General features: G+C 36.6%; 1 protein-coding gene across 1 annotated transcript in view; it reads right to left on the bottom strand.

Annotated features, from left to right (window-relative positions):
* Positions 1-17,566, bottom strand: part of LOC150091537 (SH2B adapter protein 2-like) — a 155,181-nt gene that overhangs the window by 1,788 nt on the left and 135,827 nt on the right. Inside the window, exon 6 of the mRNA XM_090384456.1 lies at positions 11,065-11,252. Coding sequence (XP_090240582.1) covers positions 11,065-11,252 — 188 coding nt within the window. The remainder of the gene's footprint in view (positions 1-11,064; positions 11,253-17,566) is intronic.

Below are 17,566 nucleotides of genomic sequence, written 5' to 3'. Positions count from 1 at the left end.
ACTTTCTCCAATTTAAGCAGAGGGTATGGAACTGGCAGGTTATCTCCATGTGGGACTGATCTAATGGTAGATGCAATATTAGGATACACAACACACTTTGCATTGCATTCCTCTACATTAACTAAGTAAAAGCAACAGTCATCACTGTGGTTTGTAGGCTCCCACCAAATTATGGGAATTGAAAATGGCATAGCCTTCTTTTTTACCATTTTTCCACCATCTCAATGCTTCAACACAGTTTCGGAAAACTTTATGTGGACCCCACTGTTTACCTTGCTGCAGAGTTTCACTCCAAAATAAGCACAACACACATTTTTTACAAATTCTGTAATATCTCGTCTAAGCTCAAGGACTACATAACTTCCACAAATATAACAGAATAAGTCTGGATTGTTCAAACACTTGCATGAAGACATTTCACTCACTTTTTTGCACAAATCTGATGCCATAACCTCAAAAATAAACTGAGCTTACATTGATAAACATTGCTGCATGGAGCTCTCAAGGTCAAGAAACAAATGACTGAAGGCAGTGCTGCCAACGTGTGAAGATTTAGTTTACAAATTCTCAGCATTTACTACTAACTTAACACATTCAATTAATACAACTTATGACATCACTTAATCTGTGAAAAAAACAAAAAATATTTCTGAAATCGGTGTAAAATCCTGAGTTAAAAACAGTTATTAGTTTACAAACAGCATAAACTATGCTGATTGGTGTAATCAATAATATCAACCTGTATTTTATATGGTTTCCCTTTTTTTCCCCTTCCATTGCTTGCTGAAATCAATCCCAATCAGCCAATTACTTAAGACCAGGAATACATGCTTTAGCTCCAGAATCTCATTCATTAAAAGTAGTAAGGTCATTAAGGAACATTTCATCAATATAATCTGTATGATAAATGTCTTTAAACTTCAGAAGGAAAAAAAAAAAGTCCTATTAAAAAGAATTCAAAATATCCAGTTTAGGAGGGAGTCTTAAAAAAATTTCAATCCTATCTCAAAGCATAAAGCATTTTAAATTCATATTTAATGTGCACATGCATGCACTATAGAGACAGAAAGGGCAAGACAAGTCCTTTATACTATGACATTGAGCTCATGCTGCAATGCTAAAATATTCTTAGAAAACAAAAACTACAATATCTTAATGACATTAACTGAATGTTACAGCAATCTTGGTCTTAAGGTACATATTTCATCAAAGCTGTTCTTAGTAACTATTATTCATATGTCCATCAGAATTAACCTGCTTCTTGATTTATCTTCATATTATGAAAGCCAAATTCTGTCCTTTTAGTACTCAAGTTTGTTTGCTGTAGTGTTAGTGATCTCAATGCAAGGTCTGTTAACATTTCTAATAAAGCAGAATCTCAAAAATACTCAAATTTGTATACAAATAAGATATTATACAATTAATATGCAACAGTATAATACATTGTATAACTGTTACAGTATTCATATGGTAGTATAAAAACATTTTTTTCCCCAGAAGTCTTGGAAGGTTTAGGTTTGGGTCTTTCTGACACATTGGCAAAGAAGGCTATATATAATACACCAGGATGAGATAAAAGCAATAAAAACAAGGTTTACAGTGACCTATCCCCATAGGTCACAAAAAACCTTTTATTACTTTTTTTTTTTTAATTAAAGAATATACAAGTATAAATAATCCATATAAATGTCATAAAAAGATAAAATCATATAAGACCAAAAAGTACAGCATTATGTACATTCAAAGAGGCACAAAGATTTTAAAATGTAAACTGCTAACATGTGATCATGTGTCAGCAGTTTTTACCAAGAAATTCAACTAAATTATGAGATTGTTAAAATGGTATTGCAGCTCTAGCACAAGGGGATCATCAGCCCTCATTGAAGAGGATTGTGCAAGATTATTATTATTAGCTATATGGTGCAAGGAAGCCTGAGCATTATGCTGCACCAGCCAAAAAAAAAATTCTTGAGTTACCCTGAGAGAGAGAGAGAGAGAGAGAGAGAGAGAGAGAGAGAGAGAGAGAGAGAGAGAGAGAGAGAGAGAGAGAGAGAATAGAAGAAATCACCAAGAAAGAGAAGAATGATGATATCCAGCTCAGGATCCTGGGTGTGCCAAGCCCATACTCATCAGATGTGAGCCCCTGGGGTGATGACTGCATCCTATGCAGAGGCGAGCAAGAACAACTTCTCTACAAATTTTTATTACAGGCTTGATCTGATAGGGTCTAGGAAAATTCACCAAAAACACAATTCACCAATAAATAAATTAGAATAAGTAATGCAGTACAGCAGGCGCTAGTTATAATGCGGTTTGCTTTACGCCAATTCGCTATAACCCTGTTCTTATATTATAACCCGTATCTCACTATAATGTTGTCACAAATCACTATAATGCTCTTTTACAGATTTTTGACATATTTAACGAAATCGTTTCATTTGATTAAGTCGATAGCTTGAAAATGAACAGCAAAACAGCATTAAAACATTTTCCACCTCTACTTGAGAAATTTTCTCGCACGCTAATTTAACTGCAGTACAGTAACTTGTTACGCAGTTTCGATATCAGGCGCCTCTGTAGCCAGGTGGGCAGGAGCAGCAGTGCGCAGCACGCACTTCTTGATTAGACTGGGGTTCGAGCCCGTGACCACCAAATACGGAGGATGCAGAAAGGTCAGAGAATGACCACCGCATATCGCCGGAGCAATATGGCCTTAGTTGCTAATGCTCCTAAAAACCAAAATAACATAAAAAACAGTTCCGATATCAACATTTTAAAAAAATGATCAAGTATATTGCTTGTGATATTTGCATTATATGCATTTATCCGAAGTCTAGTCATCACACAGTACAGTATTAGACATCGTGCGTAACAGACAGTTTACTCGAACATTGTATCATAATTAATGCAACCAACGCAGTTATATTTTTGAAGAGTTAATAATGGCGAATAAGAATGAAAAAGCAACAACATCTGGACGCAGTACGAAGACTACAAATGTAAGAAAAAGACTGAATTTGAAAATTAAATTAGACATTTTGAAGCGAATCGATTCCGGTTAACTACAAGCAGATGTGTGCCATAATTTAGAACTGGCAAGTTTAACTGTAAGAACGATTAAAAAATTAAGAATTAATTTTAGCAACGGGAAAGACGGTTGTTCCATTGCAAGCAACTAGGGTTAGGCCGGCTATTAGAATTGAAATGGAGAGACTTAACTAATTTTATTGAAGATAATACCCAACACAGAATTCAGTTAAGTTAAATATTATTAATAAAAAGAGAGAGAGAGAGAGAGAGAGAGATTAGCCTATATGATGATCTGAAGAAAACACCTAAAAAAAAAAAAAAAAAAAAAAATTTTGAACCATTTAAAACTAGTAAGGGCTGGTTGAATAGATTTACAATCCAGGGAGAAGCCGCAAGTTCAGATCAAGGAGCCGAAACTTTCAAAAAAGAACGTGTTAAAATTATTGAAGAGGGGTATTGTGTGTGTGTGTTATACTTCACAACAAGTTTTTAACATAGATGAGGCAGGACTTTTTTTGGAAAAGAATGCATAAAAGAAGCTTCATATTGAAAGAAGAAAAAAACATGACGGGTTTCAGAGCGGCGAAGGATCAGTTGACTTTGTTGGGTGGTAACGCTGCAGGGGATTTAAAATTAAAACCCCTTTCAGCTTACCAGGAAGAGGGCCAGAGTACAACCCAAAATCGACACATTTTTCATGATTACATTAATCAATTAAATTAAATCAATTTAGATCAATTAAATTCATGATTTTAATCGGAATTTTAAGTTTAATTTTTATACGCAAGTAGTTAGCACATAATTATATACGTATGTAATGCAGAATATTTTATATTTACAAATATTTGAATATTAAATATTTTGACTGACATTCGTGCATCTTAACACTACAGTTTATTATTGATTAGGAAATATCCTATGGCACCGACCGCAACTCACAAATACATGTTACCTTATGGGAATGCGGCGCTTGCTTAGTGCGGATTCACCTAGCACTCTGTTTTTCCGGAACGAATTATCAGCGTTAAGCGGGGGTCACCTGTAATAATGTTTATTTTTACTCTAGAGCCTGTTATATATAATTCATTGAGAGGACAAAAAATAAATATTACTGAAATTCATAATAATTATTCTTCATAGTGAAAATACAAGGTAGTATTTCAAAAGGCAAGTCTATCAATACAGTCCATAGTTTTATGGAATTTTTATTGTTAAGAACTGCGTAAAACAGAGAAACGAAACCTGCATCTGTTAACTATTTCTACAAAAGTAATAAACTCATTTAACCTTTCAATTGTCTTGTGACCTTTTGGGATGCGTTTAGTTGTGTGAATGCCTATTGTCCTCTGTCTAGATTGTAGAAATTGCCGATGGCCACCATGTTTCCCTCAAAAAATGTGGAATTGCTACAAAAGTGCACAAGAGAATTTACTGAAAACCAGTAACTCAATAGAAGGATGGCATCGTGATTTTTAGCAACAAATATCTGACAGTCATCGAAGTGTATAAAAATTCGTAGAAGCTGTTAAAAGAGAAGTCTTTAAACAATTTAATTATTGAACAATATATAAGTGCATGCGATCCTCCCTTTAAAAAAATAAATATAAAGACTGTGCTAAAAGATTAAAGACAACACTTAAAGCATTTCAGCCAGAAAGTGATATGATAACCTACCTTAGAGGAATTTCTCATAATTTAAATTATTAAATTTTAATTAAAATTGTAGTAAAAGACATAAAAAATAAACATTATTACTGTGTTATTTATTTATCAGTGAACTATGTTTTCAGTGAATTTTCCGGATACCAATCTAATATAATGTTCTTGTGACCTGTCTGTGCCATGACTGTTCTGGCAACAGCATCTGCCAGGTCATTACCCCCTAATCCCAATGTGACTTGGAATCCAGCAGAATCTGACAGAACATAACTTCTTTAAAACCTGGACAGGACTGGATGAGAAAGATATCTTGTTTCTGATAAAGCCTGCAGAGCACTGACAGAATCTGAATATACACTATAAACCTTTGATAGTTACTAATTTTAATGTGATCCAAGGCTAACTGCATAGCATACAACTCTGCTATGCATATACTGCATTTGTTGGCAATCTTCTCATATGTAATGCTATCTGGAAAGACTACAGCAGATCCTACAGATGATTCTAACTTCAAGCTATTAATGAAGACAAGCAAGAAGTCAGAGTATTCAGTTCGATGAGTAGCACAGAGTTGTAGGTAGACATAAGGTGGAATGCTGGCCATTCCTAAGTTTTTAATAAAAATTTGCATGATGGTAGTTGAGCATGCCAGGGTAGAAGCAGCTGACTTGATGACTAGGCAAAACATTCTCTACCAAAGTATTCAATTCTCTCAGTGGCTCTTAGATACAAATTATAAAAGGGCAGTTAGTACTCTTATGGCCGTTATAGAGGTTCTCCCAATGTCACTCAAAAATGGATTTCCACATGGGATGGTTTGGCAGAGATTTTAGTTTAAAGGTGTAGCATAATGACAATGGCTTTTGTTGAAGAAACAAGAAGGTTTTTTTTTTTTTTTGTTAGTTGTTGGCACATCGGCTTCTGTGGCCATAATGCATCTCCCAAAATTTTTGCATTTTGCTCTGATCCAAGCCCAAGGTGGGATTCGAACCCACAACCTTTGGGTTGCTAGGCAGGCACTTTACCCACCTGGCTGGCCCGGTCAGCAACAGTTTGGTTGCTTCATTTGATGGTTCATATATATATTCTGAGCAGAAGTCCAGAACACTCCAGTAGCAATATGAATGGTCTGATGGTGGAATAGGTTAAGCCCATTACAACAAAAAGTTTCTAGCTGATGTGTACACCTGGGACCAAAATCTAGAGTACAGAAGTGAATGACAGAATCAAAGTAAAGTGCAACAATCTGCACCCCCAGGTGTTAGAAGATATGGCACATATGTTCAGACCCTTCACACCTTTTTGTCCTAAGTTGCCAAATGTGTTGTAGAAATGTCAATTATTTTTATCAGATATAAGTCTCAAGAATTTTGTTTCCCATGCTACTGGGATGGTGTTTTGCCTGAGATTTAGCTGTGGTTCAGGTAAAGGTTATGCTTCTGACAAAAGTGAATGTAATGGTCTTATGTGATGAATACCTGATCATTAGTCATTGTCCAAGGGTTGCGATGTCAATGGCATGCTGCAACCATAAACAGTCCTTATCTCCTCTTCAAAAAAATTTTTTTTTTTTTTTTTTTTTTTTTTTGGGCTTTCCTTGAATGCCTAGGCTACCCCAGTATTTACCCTGACAGAGCTTTCTTCTTTCCTAATGTGTCCTGGCCTGCTTCCCTGGGGCGGTGATGGAAACTAGGGGTGTTAGTGGCTCTCCACAGGTCCCCAGGCTAAGTAGCCAGAGGAACAACACAACCCACACTAATACTTAACAAAACACACACTAATACATACCCTGGCCTTATGCAGAGTATTGTATTCTACATACAGAGTTGGGGGAGGACCCCCCCCAGTGTCATCAGACAATAAACAGTCACTATATCAGTAATACAAAGGCAAAAAGTGATGAAAGGGGAGAACTTTGGGGGGGATTCCAGGGTTAGCTCAGAAGTTAGAAGGCTTCTCTGACTGTCAATTAAATGGTCAGATGATAGATAATGACCACATATAGCAAAAAAATATGAAGCAGATCAAAAGATGAAAGTCTGCTTAGAATGTCTTTATGTCAAATGTCTGAGATATGTAGAACAAATGCTAAAGTCTTTCCCAACTTTTTCACAGAATTTGTCCAAAGATGAGTAATATAAGGCACGATATCACCAGTGAATCACCACTGACTGAAATCATATTTGATTCAGTTAATGCTGATTGGTAAGGAAATGAACTTAAAACTTTCCATTTCATATGGAAAGTTTCAAGATTGCTAGAATTACCAGTTGATGGATATCTCCATTACTTTGGAAAAAGTAATAAGTGAGATAGGATAATGACTGTAATGGAACACCAGCTAGTAACCATAAAAATCTGAAATCAAACAAAAACATAAATTATACAAATATGTTATGCAAATATTTGAAAGTATCTGTGTAACAAACATAGGAATCCTGAAAACTAAAAACATGATTACGTCCAAATATTATGACTGCAGCAAAAGCAATACTAAAATTGTACCTATTGTACTTAAATTATGAAAGAAAAAAAAAACCCAGAAAAATCAACACAAATATTTGTTACATGATATGAACTGATATACTAAACAGATAAAATATTTTATTTCAGTGTTTATGAATAGCTGATTCACCCCAGAGGCTCATATTTGGTGAGTATAGGCTTGGCACACCCAGGGTCCTGAGCTGGATATCATCATTCTTCTCTTTCTTGGTGATTCTCTTCTACTTTGACATTCTCTCTCTCTCTCTCTCTCTGTGTGTGTGTAACTCGGGAAATTTTTTTTTTTTTTGGCTGGTGCAGCATAAGCCTCAGGCTTCCTTGCACCATATAGCTAATAATAATAATAATAATAATTCAAGAATGAAATGTTTAAATTAACCTGCAAACAATGTTTAAAACATATCTGCCAACTTCTGTTGACTTTTAAAAGTTATAGATTGTGAACTGTAAGCAAAAGGAGAACAGGAGATTTTTTGGCCAAAATAGACAAAAAAAAAAACAGATTTTTTTTTGCAATAAAGCAGGAGATTTTTAAAGTCTGCACCCTAGACATTAAATTTCTAGTATAAAATTTCTTTTATTTTTCAATATAAAATGAAAATATACATTTTATATTAAAATACACCAATAGTGCTTCCAAACATTAGCTTACTGATAATTTTTCTGATTGGATTGTGTGTGTTAGACATGAACTGGTGACTGCTTTAAGAAAGATATTATTTTAGACATTCCTATCTTAAAAAATGTTGAGTCAAAGTTTTGTTTAATAATGGTACTACTATTTGGAAGTGGTTGTCAAGAGCATTTGCAACCTTCATCAGAGGGAGAAGATGTGAACAAACTTGGTTTTCTTTCCACCCAGCTGAATATTCTCTCAAACTCAGTACTATAAAGATTTATTAAAATGCCACACATGATTTGTGATTATTCATTACATTTCAATTATCATCATTACTTTCTTCTTCTTTATCAATGTACATCAATTTCTTCTTCTTTTATAATAGCATCTGGCAGATTCTCACACTGAAAGTGACAGAACTGATACTGAAAAATCAATTCATCTCAATTTGGTTAAAAAAAAAAAACGCCTGCTCATCAAATAATGCTATTGGATGACAAACTGGTTCCCCAAACATGATTACACTTAATTAAAGTTAAATAATATTTAACTTAATGTTTTAGTAAATTGTAAATTGAGTAGTAAATGGATGGCCAGTGCTCAAAACAGAAGGAACTGGAAAGTTGCTGGAGAGGCCTTCATCCTGCAGTGGATTGAAAATGGCTGATGATGATGATGATGAAATTGTAGACTCGATTTGACTGGCTGCCAAAAACTAAGTCTACAATTTACCAAATTTATTCAAAGTCATATAGCTTCTTCTCTAACATAGGCAAGTGGTTAAGCATGACCTCTGAATATAGTTAACAATTGTATTCATTGTCAAAATCTTAACTGCAAATCACTTCTGACCTAGTGGCCATGCAGGACCATAAAGATAATTTTTTTTTATTCTTTTTTAATATTTGAAGATTGCACAAGCATAATGTTGGTAAAACTTCACTATCATCTCCCCCTCACCCATATGTATAAAACAGACATCAATGCAAATGTAGTAGTTTATACTGATCAGTTTGTCATCCATCAACCTGTTCTGATATTCATTATGTAATGCCTGTAATGTGTTTATGTAATTGTTCTCTCGTGGTCATTTATAATTACAAGGAAGGTATCCTTTATTGTTTTGTATTTCTAGCTCTATCATAGTGCAACTAAAAGGAGTGTCATCCCATACATATATTTTCTTTGAAAATAAATCTTTAATAATATCAGTTTTTGTAGACTAATTTTTTAGTAAACACTTATTTCTAATCTGAGAGAATCATCTCTGGTAGATTGGAAATGAAAAACCTGCAGAATAGAATTTTTTTTTTTTTTTTTTTTTTTTATATATGCATAAGCACTTGTTGTCTTCACCATGTCTGTCTGTCTAAAAATGTCCATTGCATAACAACTTGACCCCCACTGGACAGAATTATATGAAATTTTATATTTGGTTCATATAGAAAGACTACTCGAGCCATCCCAAATTTCATTAAAATCAAATGAACAGAAATCTGGCAATTATTTCTTTTTTATGTATAATTTGTATTGAAAAAAAAAAAAAAAAAAAGAAATTCCTATTTTAAACGTAGTTTTAATGCAGTACTGTTATGTAAGATTCATGAATGTGGTGTTGCATCTGAAAAGATAGACATATAGAGAAAAAAAGACACTAAAGAGTATATGGGAAGAGAAAAATAATATATACTCTGAACAGCTAAGTTTCAAGAAGAATGTAAAAGTACAGTTTTATTAAGAGTTTTATAAAGTTATAACCTTGATAATTAATTGACAAGAAGATAATTATATTTACTTTTCACTTCAGTTAATCGCAGGAAAAGAAGAAAATATTCAATTAATGTTGAGGGAAAAAAAAAACACAATGTGCCTGAATTGTAACGTACGACATATATTCCTAATCTGTAACGGAAGTATGTTACCAGATGTTTCGACATTACTTAATAAGAAGTTCAATCGATATCACATTTTCCATGTATTTTATTGGTCACTAGAAAGTTTTAAGATCAAGCATAGCCCCCCCTTTCCCTGCTAACCACAAAATTTTATTCATATAAATGAAAGTATATATCACATATTACTCTAGAATGAAAAATCATATTGAGGCCAAATTATCAACCTATGTTCTGCTGATCTTCAGGAAAATTTCTTGTCCAGTTACAATTTCACAGCCCCAGTTTCCCCGTCCCCACAAAAATCAGCATAAATGAAAGTATGTTTTCATATTAATCAACAAGAAAAATTTGGTACCAAATTTCCAACACATTTTGTGCTTCTGGGATGGTTCTAAGTTCAATTCTGATTTCATGGCATCCCCACCACATTTTCACTACAGAAATATTACTATAAATCAGAGCTCTGAAACAGAAGCTCTGATCCATTTCAATGCTTACTTAGAATATATTTCCCAATTCTTTGTAAAAAGTTTTCTGGTTGGTCGGTTGGCTTATTTTGTTATGAATCATGAATTATTACTATTTGCTAACATACCTGAAATCTAATTTGTACATTAACTACCTTGTTTTTTTTTTTTTTTTTTTTTTTTATAGCTAACCAAGTAAATAAAACCCCTATTTCAGGTGTTTATTACAAACATGTTTGTTACAAAAATAAGAAGAAATTTGGAGAATTTTAACGTAATTTTATTATTTTTCTTCAAATAGAAAATAGAGAAAAACTACATTACTACAAAAGGCAATGATAAGACAAAGAAGCTGTCAAATTGAGTTAGAAGATGGATTCTCAAAATTGTAAACCTGAAGAGTTGGCAGCTATGGCACATACAGTGCTTATGTATTAATTTGAATTATACCAAATTTCATACGGTGATTAAAACTGGGCCATTTTAAGATGAGTGCAGTGGCAAATACTAAGGCTATGAAACATTGTGTCAGGCCTGAAAATCATGTTTATGCTAGGAATGTCTGCATGTATGTATGAAGGGGGGGGGGGGAACAACCTAAGTTTACATGGGGATCCAGCACTGCCCAAGATTGATCACAATTAAATGTACCTGTTCTTTTTTTGGAGGAGGGAAGATTCTTAGTGCATCAACTACGTTTATAGTGGGGCAATTCAATATGGCAACTGTAATCCCTCTTTTTATTTATGCATTATGTCTGTACAACTGCGTGTGCAGACTTCTGCATGCTCATGGGCCAATTTGCAAGTTGTGCAATGTCAATTAAATGAATTAGGGAATTTTGAATCAGAAATATTCTTTGTTAATTTCTGAAGAATGACCTACTTACCTTTGCCCGTCCCTGAAAGTTAAATGTAAGGACATACTCTCCTTTTCGTGTTTCACTTTGCCTCACCAAAAAAACTCCATGACCAACTGGACCTTCTCGAAGAACAAGCTGTGCTGCATCACTGCGGGAGAGCATTCCATGAAACCATGGATATTCTCGTAATGTTTGGTATATGTCTGGTCCTTGTTCTACAAAAAATTGTGAGGGAAAAAAAAAAAAAAAAAAAAAATTTACATACATAGTGAAACCCACATATATTATAAAATGTTTTTCCACAACTAAATAATCTCAGTTCTGTTTATTTTCCTATCATTCTAGCATACTGAATTACAAAAATGTTACAGACAATAAAAATTCCTGCAAATTGGCATTAGCATAAAATTCTGCAAGGAAGCAAGCTTATACAGCATCAGCCAAACCCCCCCCCCCAACACATACCCTCTCCAATAACACTCCAGAAGTTTGTTCAGTAATTTCCCTGAATTTTTTTAAGCTATCAATTTTCACAATGACAGATGGAAGTTTGTTTCAGCAATCGACCACTCGGCTAAAGACAAATTTCTGCACATCTATTTTTCAACTGGTGTCTTTCCTCAATTTGAATTTATGCGCTCTCAAATTTGTAATCTGAGCAAGAGGAAGAATATCATCAGCATGGAGCTTGCTGAAAACATTTAAACCCTAAAAAACCCCTTCAATCAGATTAACCCACAGATGCCTAGTCTCCAGCTGCAATTTTGAGTACTTTAGATTTTCTTGGTAAGAGCACCCCTTTGTTCCTCTCACCAATCGTGTTGCCCTTCATTGCACACGTTCCAGCAGCTCTACATCCTTCCTAAAACGAGGCCTACAAACCTGTATGTAGTACTCAAGGTGTGGCCTGACCACTGCCTTATACAAAGGGATAATCATCTCTACTCCCTACTAGCAAAATTACTGTATATCACTGACAAAACCCCATGAGCTGCTCTACCAGCCTGTTTGTACTGTTCAGAAAACTTCACATCTGACTACACAATTACTCCCAGGTCTTTTTCATTCTCCGCCATCCTGAGTGTAGTACTGTACAGTTGGTCATTACTCTGGCGTTACTGGTACCCATGTGCAGTACTTTGCATTTGTCAATGTTAAACTTCAGTTGCAACTTCTCAGCCCATCTGCCTAACTTTTCTAGACCCTGTTGCAGTAGTGTACTCTCATTACAGTCATTAAGAAAAACATAAAATCAAAAGAAGTGCATCAAGTTGATATAGATGAACAGTGCACTGTTGAGTCAGTTGGTGTGACATAAGCACTATGAAAGCAAAAATAAGAGTGTGACATAAGCACTGCAAAAGCAAAAATAGGCCTAATGACTCGAATGAGTACAATGAACAATTGTACAGAGAAATAGAGTGGGCTAGTAAATCAGAATGTCTTATAATGGGAGATTTTAACTCCCCAGATATTGACTGGAACTTGTGGGTTGGTTACTCACACATTAGTAAGACTTTTGTGGATTTATTGGATGATTGTTTTCTGCAGCAGCATGTTTGAGAGGCAACCAGAGAGGGTAATACTCTTGATCTGGTTATCAGCAGTGATCATTCGTGTATTAAGAATTTGCAGATAAAGGAACCACTAGGTGGCAGTGATCACAGTGTACTGATGTCGGATTTACTTAAAGATATAATTATCATCAGGGGCAAAGGAAAGGGTTTTTTCTTCCGTAAAGGCGAGTACAGTAGTCTCACACAGTTTTTAAATTCTGTACAGTGGGATCAACTGACGATGTTACAACAGTAAATTCTAAGTGGGAAGCATTCAAGGAATTAATCGTGGATGCTACTAAAAGTTTCATACCTATTAAGAAATATTGTTCAAAGTTTAGGCCTAAATGGTTATCAAATTAATTAATGAGACTCGTGACAGAGAAGAAAAATGCATGGGATGCATATAAATTATCAAGCGACTCAGAAGCCTATGGCAGATATAAGCTAGTCTGTAATCAGGTCACAAAGGAGTTTAGGCAGGCAAAGGCAGATTACGAGAAATCTTTGGCAAAAGATGCTAAGAAAAACAGCAAGGATTTCTTTACTTATATAAACTCTAAAAGGAAGGGGATGAATCTGATTGGTCCATTTAATTTCGATGGTTCCACTGTTGATGATCCTGCTCAGATAGCAAACAAACTGAATGAGTATTTTACATCTACATTAGCATTAGCATTAATAGAGGCATATGATGCAAGAAAGCAAGCTTATTCAACATCAGCCAAAAAAAAAACAAAAAAAACACACCACTCATATTTCACCCCTCCGTTTGCTCGAAATACCTGTCCAGTTGAGCCTTAAATTTGTTTAGGCTATCAACTTCAACAACAAGTGATGGAAGTCAGTTCCACCAACCAACCACCTGCTGGCCAAAGGCAAATTTCCGCACATCTATCCGACATCCGTCCTTCCTCAATTTGAATTTATGCCCTCTGAGCTGATTATTCTGAGCAAGATGAAGAATCCCATTGGCATTAGCATTAGCATTAGCATTAGTAGAGGCATTTGATGCAAGAAAGCAAGCTTATGCAGCATCAGCCAAAAAAAAAAAAAAAAAAAAAAAAAGTAACATAAATAAATAAAAATAACCACTTCCACTTCACCCCTCTGTTCGTTCGAAATACCTGTCCAGCTGAGCCTTAAACTTATTTAGGCTATCAACTTCCACGACAAGGGATGGAAGTCTGTTCCACCCACCAACCACCCGCTGGCTAAAGGCAAATTTCCGCACATCTATCCTACATCTGTCTTTCCTCAATTTGAATTTATGCCCTCTCAGGTGATTTTTCTGAGCTAGAGGAAGAATCCCATCAGCATTGAGCATGCTCAAACCATTCAAGGCTTTGTACACCTCTATCAGATCACCCTGCTGGTGCCTAGTTTCCAGACACTGTAATTTGCAAAACTTAAGCCTTTCTTCGTAAGAGAACCCCTTTGTCCCATTCACCAATCTAGTTGCCCTTCTCTGTACTCGTTCCAGCAGCTCTACATCCTTCCTGAAATGAGGCCTCCAGGCCTGTATACAGTACTCTAGGTGTGGCCTGACCATTGCCTTATACAAGGGAATAATCACCTCCTTATCCCTGCTAGAAAAATTCCTATATATCATTGACAATACACCATGAGCTACTCTTGCAGCTCGTCTGCACTGCTCAGAGAACTTCATATCTGCCTGCACCACCACCCCCAGGTCCCTTTCATTCTCTACCACTGTCAGTGTAGTACCACAGAGTTGATACGTTGCTCTGGGGTTGCTGTTTCCCATATGTAGTACTTTACATTTGTCAATGTTAAACTTCATTTGCCACCTCGAAGCCCATCTGCTCAACCTTTCCAAATCCTGTTGCAGCAGCATAGTGTCAGTAGTGTCCTTGACAACCCTGCCAACCTTCGTATCGTCTGCAAACTTGGACATTAAGCCTGATATACCATCATCAATATCATTTATAAATACAGAAAACAATAAAGGCCCCAATACTGAACCCTGAGGGACTCCACTAATAACATTAGTCCACGATGAGCAGTGTCCATTGATTACCACTCTCTGTCTTCTGCCACTCAACCATCCCCTTTATCCATAGCAGCAATTTGCCTCCAATGCCACACTGCTCCAATTTGTGCAGCAGTCTTCCATGTGCAACAGTATCAAAAGCCTTTCTAAGATCCAAGTATATAATATCAAAGTTATTCCCTGCATCCAGTTCTTTTGTGACTGCATCATAGTATCCAATCAAATTGGTCAGGCAAGACTTCCCCTTAACAAAACCATGCTGTGTCCTAGCTATAACTGAAGTCTTGTCTAGATGATCCTGCAGTGCTTCTTTCACCAGTGCCTCCATTAATTTTCCGGGAACAGAAGTTAAACTCACAGGTCTATAATTACTTGTGTCAGCCTTTGATCCCCCTTTGTGAATTGGGGTCACATTTGCACATCTCCAGTCAATAGGTACCTCCCCTGAGTCCAAGGAAGCTCTCATAATTATGGCTAAGGGTTTGCTTACCTCCTTTGCTGCCTCCTTTAATATAACTGGATAGATCCCATCCACCCCAGGTGCCTTTCTTGTGTTTATCTTCAACAATTTCTCCTCCACTTTGCTCTCAGTTATTACAAGATTCTCTAGCTTACTGCTAGAGTTGAATACACCTCTGGCATTGAGCATGCTCAAACCATTCAAAGCCTTATACACCTCTATCAGATCACCTCGCCGGTGCCTTGTCTCCAGACTCTGTAATTTGCAAAACTTAAGCCTTTCTTCATAAGAGCAACCCTTTGTTCCATTCACTAATCTTGTTGCCCTTCTCTGTACCCGTTCCAGCAGCTCTACATCCTTCTTGAAATGAGGCCTCCAGACCTGTATACAGTACTCAAGATGTGGCCTAACCATTGCCTTATACAAGGGAATAATCACCTCCTTATCCCTGCTAGAAAAATTCCTGTATATCATTGACAAGACACCATGAGCTACTCTTGCAGCTCGTCTGCACTGCTCAGAGAACTTCATATCTGCCTGCACAATTACTCCCAGGTCCTTTTCATTCTCCACCACTGTCAGTGTAGTACCGCAGAGTTGATACGTTGCTCTGGGGTTACTGTTTCCCATATGTAGTACTTTACATTTGTCAATGTTAAACTTCATTTGCCACCTCTCAGCCCATCTGTTCAACCTTTCCAGATCCTGTTGCAGCAGCATAGCATCAGTGGTGTCCTTAACAACCCTGCCAACCTTTGTATCATCTGCAAACTTGGACATTAAACTTGATATCCCATAATCATTCACACATCAGGAGTTATTAAGGTTTGAAAATGGCAGAAGGTTATCAAATTGTAGCAGGGTGCTTAATGATTTTGTAATAACTGAGAGCAAAGTGGAGGAGAAATTGTTGAAGTTAAACATAAGAAAGGCACCCGGGGTGGATGGGATCTATCCAGTTATATTAAAGGAGGCGGCAAAGCAACTAAGCAAACCCTTAGCCATAATTATGAGAGCATTCTTGGACTCAGGGGAGGTCCCCACGGACTGGAGATGTGCAAATGTATCCTGAATTCACAAAGGGAGATCGAAGGGTGACACGAGTAATTACAGACCAGTTAGTTTAACTTCTGTTCCAGGTAAAATAATGGAGTCACTGGTTAAGGATGCAATGCAGGATCATCTAGACAAGACTGCAGCAATAATTCAGACACAGCATGGGTTTGTTAAGGGAAAGTCTTGTCTGACAAATTTGATAGGATATTATGATGTGGTTACAAAGGAACTGGATGCAAAAAATAATTTTGATATCATATATTTGGATTTCAGGAAAGCTTTTGACACAGTTGTGCATGGAAGACTATTGTACAAATTGGAGCAGAAAGGTATTAAGGGTAAGTTGATACAATGGATAAAAGAATGGTTGAGTGGGAGAAGACAGAAGATGGTAATTAATGGGTGCTGCTCTTCGTGGACTAATGTTATTAGTGGAGTCCCACAGGGTTCAGTGTCGGGTCCTCTGTTATTTTGTATATTTATCAATGATATTGATGAAGGTATATCAGGCTTAGTGTTGAAGTTTGCAGATGATACAAAGGTTGGCAGGGTTGTTAATGACAGTAATTGCAGTGTGCTACTGCAACAGGATCTAGACAATTTAGGCAGATGGACTAAGAAGTGGCAACTGAAGTTTAACCTTGACAAATGCAAAGTACTGCATATGGGTAGAAGTAACCCCAGAGAAAAGTACTGTGTGGTACTACACTTAAGGTGGTAGAAAATGAAAAAGACCTTTTTTTTTTGTTTGTTATTTGATTTTTAGGAGCATTAGTAACTAAGGCCATATTGCTCCGGGGATTTGCGGTGGTAACTTCCTGACCTTTCCGCATCCTCCGTATTTGGTGGGCACGGGTTCGAACCCCGGTCTAATCATGAAGCGTATGCTACGCACTGCTGCTCCTGCCCACCTGGTTACGGAGCAGGTGGGCAGGAGCAGTGCCTGAAAAAGACCTGAGAGTAATTGCGCAGTCAGATATGAAGTTTTCTGAACAATGCAGATAAGCTGCCAGGGTAGGTCATGAGGTTTTGTCAATGATATATAGGAATTTTGCTAGCAGGGAAAAGGAGGTGATTGTCCCTCTGTATAAGGCAATGGTCAGGTCACGCCTTGAGTACTGCATACAGGTCTGAAGGCCTCATTTTAGGAAGGATGTAGATTTGCTTGAGCATGTACAGTTGTTTGTTTGTTTGTTTGTTTATTGGTTTTTAGGAGCATTAGCAACTAATGCTCCTAAAAACCAATAGGAGCATTAGCAACTAAGGCCATATTGCTCCGGGGATAGGCAGTGGTCATTCCCTGACCTTTCCGCATCCCCTGTATTTGGTGGTCACGGGCTCGAACCCCGGTCTAATCAAGAAGCGTGTGCTACGCACTGCTGCTCCTGCCCACCTGGCTACGGAGGCGCCAGCGTGTACAGAGAAGGGCAACAAGATTGGTGA

The sequence above is a fragment of the Mastigoproctus giganteus genome, chromosome 1 (genome assembly GCF_048544385.1).
Source record: "Mastigoproctus giganteus isolate SK-2022 chromosome 1, ASM4854438v1, whole genome shotgun sequence".
NCBI classification, from domain to species: Eukaryota; Metazoa; Arthropoda; class Arachnida; order Uropygi; family Thelyphonidae; genus Mastigoproctus; species Mastigoproctus giganteus.
The sequence above is the reverse complement of the archived record's forward strand: the minus strand, read 5'-3'. Positions and strand labels throughout refer to the sequence as shown.